General features: G+C 44.0%; 1 protein-coding gene across 1 annotated transcript; it reads right to left on the bottom strand.

The window, feature by feature from the left end:
* Positions 1-444: 444 nt before the first annotated feature.
* Positions 445-2,347, bottom strand: LOC114410447 (nodulation-signaling pathway 2 protein-like). The gene has a single exon (XM_028374391.1). It carries the CDS (start codon positions 2,137-2,139, stop codon positions 631-633), a length of 1,509 nt encoding a protein of 502 aa, XP_028230192.1. The 5' UTR covers positions 2,140-2,347; the 3' UTR covers positions 445-630.
* Between the last annotated feature and the right edge of the window lie 946 nt (positions 2,348-3,293).

Genomic DNA, 3,293 nt, shown 5'->3' with positions numbered 1-3,293 from the left:
CCCTATGAATTAGCTTTGAAAATAAAAATTGATTACTTACAAATGCATATTTACTTTTTTTTTATTTCATTTCTATTTTTTTCCCAATCTTTTTGTTTCCTTTTCATTATATATCTATCTCTTTGTCTTTTTTTTAGAATAATAAAAACAGTCTGTCTTTTTTTCTCTATTTTATTTTATTATTTCTCTCTTGTTTCTAAATTTGGGTTGACGATTATATTTTTTCACAAAAAAACTATTTAATGTTTGACACAGTTCTTTCTCAATGGCAGTGGGATTTTTTTCTAATTAATTTTTTAGCATGAGTAGGGGCTAGCAATGACGCGCTTACGAGGGAACACGAACTCATTACTTAATTATAACTCAGATTCATGCCAAAACGTGAAAGAATTACATGTATTATTTATATAATTAATATTAATTTACAACAACATTTTTTTCTTCTTTCGATTCCTATCATTCTCATAATTGACATTGTATTAAGTTCTGTAGCATTTTATTGTAAATGCGGCATGCAGGATGAAATTTGTATCCATAAATAAAAGTTTGAAGTTTTAAGAGGTTGCTTTAGGCAAAGAATATGAATTGGAAGTAGAAGTAAAAGTGTAAAACATAGAGTTTCCGTGGCAATTAAAATGAATTAATCTGAGTCCAAAGGGAGGCAGAAAGCAAGCGCCTAGATTTCCAATCCAAGACCAACTTGTTGGTCCCCAACTCCTCTACCCTATAGCCGTCGTTGAAAAGACCAATTAACAGCTTGGCTTGGCAATGATTGGCGAAGCTCATCGGAACTCCCCTGAAGCCCGCCGCACCCAACCATTCCCCCCACGACCCTCTCTCCTCCTCCCCCGTCCGGTATAAGCGGCCCAGCGACCCCACTATCCTTGGGCCGAAGAAAACCCGCTCCACAAGCGCCCTGGCCCGCCCCTGCATCGGAAACCCAGCCTCCAGCGAGTCAAAGACCGCTGAATAGTGATGCAGCGACTCCATAAACCGCCCCACGAACCCTCCAGCACTGGACCCCACCTCCTCCTCCACCAAAGTCACCAGCCTCGGCTTCAACGCTTTGGCTCCGCTCAAAAACGACGCTACCGAATCCGGCGCGCGGTAACTAAGGTGCGGTAAGTTCAGCATGCAGTTAAAAACCAAAGCCTCTCCGCGAACCAGCTTAAGCGACGAAGGTTTAAAAGTTTCGTCGGGGTCCAACCTGCAATGGTGGAAGGAGAACGGTTGACCAAGGGAGGCTGCGAACGCCGTCAAGCGCCGCCCTGTTTCTTGGACGGTGGCGATGGAGCGGCGTCCGGAGCCCGTGCGGGACAATGCGGTTATACGAAGGTGTGGGCCCGGTGGGCCCGTTTTGTTGGAGGCGAGGGCCTGCATGAGGGAGGCCCACTGGACCCCTTCCATGATGTCGTAATCGACGATGTGGACACGGCGCTCGTGGGCCACGGACTCCAGGATGGCCTGGTTGGCCGTGAAGTGCCCGAACTTGACGTAGGGTGACATGTCCTGGAGCAGTTGGAACGCCGCGAGGGTGTTGCTTTGGTGATTATGATGATCGTCGCGGTGGTGGGGCCCACATGACGACGTGATGATGTTGTAGTGGTGGTGACGTTTGTTGTTGTGCGCACCCCCGCTGGCGCCCTCTAGCAGGCCCTGGAGGGCGTCGGTGAAGTAGGCGGCGAGCCTCTCCATGTTGGAGCCGTGCGGTGGCGCTGCGTGGGAGACCAACTCCTTGAGCCGAACCAATATCACTCGAGCCAGGTCGCGGCTCTTGGGAGCACCAGTGAGGGCCTCCGCGGCGGCCATCAGGAGATGGACGACTCTCAGGCCCTTGGAATCGTCGACGGGGCCGGTTTCTTCGTCGGCGTCGTCCTCCTCCTCCTCCGTGACGGAGGCGGAGGGGGAGTTGCTGGCGGCGTGATCGTCGGGGCTGAGGTTGTCCTCCTCCGCGGCGGCGCTGTCGCACATGATGGAGTCGATGAGGTGGTGGAAGTCGTCGTGGGCGCCGGTGAAGGCGTCCCAGTTGACGACGGGGGACCAATGGTTCCAGTTGCAACCATAGTCATCATCAGAAGAGGGGATTGTGTTGGTGATTGTGCTGTAACCGGAGAAGTCCATGTCCATGTCTATTTCCATGGAGGTTGGTGACAAGAGAGAAGAGAAAGTAGTTAGCTAGGTAGGTAGGTGTATTTAGTAGAAGTGGTGTTGTGTGGGGAGATTTATAAAGGGGTTGAGATGGAGTTGGAAGGAGAGATAAAGAAGAAGGGTCTGGAGCATGAGACAGTGGGAGTCCAAAAATTGATGGGTGATTATAGAGTTTTGCGGGCGATGTTAGAATCAATGTTATAAAATACTATATTCATCATCATTACTACTGCCGTTTTTTTATACCTTCATCTTGGACTCTTATACAATTCTTAAATATTACTACTAATTAACCCCTTCTGTTTCTAAATAACTTTCAACAAACCTCACGTTAATTATCATCCATATCCTGTAATTCACCAGCCTGACAGGGGAATTAAAACAAAAATATTTATTATTAAAATCACACTAAATAGATAATATAATTTTTACGAAATCCATTTAAATTCTTTAACTAAGTGACTAAAAAATACTGATTAACATTTATCTTGAATTAATAATAAACATTGAATGGCTTTATAAATTATTTATTCTTGTGGTTTATTTTACATTTTTAATCAAATTTGAATAAAATAAAATATTGTTTTGGATTGGCTTAATCGTCTTTATGTGTCTCCAAATTTGAAGTACTGATGTTCTTTGCATGTGCTATATTTTTTTTTTAGTTGCAAGTGCTGATTAACAGGAACAAAAAAAGAAAAAACCTAGCTTATAGAGTCATGACTAAAAGTGTCAAGTTAATAAGAGAATATGGACGCATAATATATAAGTGGTTGAGGAGAAGCAAAATGTGTAAGAACAAGGACTATGTCTAAAAAAATGTTCCATTGGCATTTGGACGGGGTGGGGTGGGGGTTGATGTAGTTATTTTGATGAAATTAAATACGTTTCTGTCCTCACAAACATCATATAGAAATCATCAATGTGAAAGTTCAGTTTTGTTGAAAATTTTAATTTTAACCTCATACAATACATCACGAAAAAGACATATATAAGCCTCAATATCTCGTAGTTGTATCTCAAACGAAAATGTTAAAAAAAAAAAGTTAAACTCTCTGTGAAGCCTATCCCACTGGCCACTGCCTGACCATTTGATCCTGCCACATCATCTGGTACTTGGCACCCTTTCATTGGCTGAGACTCTC

The sequence above is a fragment of the Glycine soja genome, chromosome 4 (genome assembly GCF_004193775.1).
Source record: "Glycine soja cultivar W05 chromosome 4, ASM419377v2, whole genome shotgun sequence".
Classification (NCBI taxonomy): Eukaryota; Viridiplantae; Streptophyta; class Magnoliopsida; order Fabales; family Fabaceae; genus Glycine; species Glycine soja.
The sequence above is the reverse complement of the archived record's forward strand: the minus strand, read 5'-3'. Positions and strand labels throughout refer to the sequence as shown.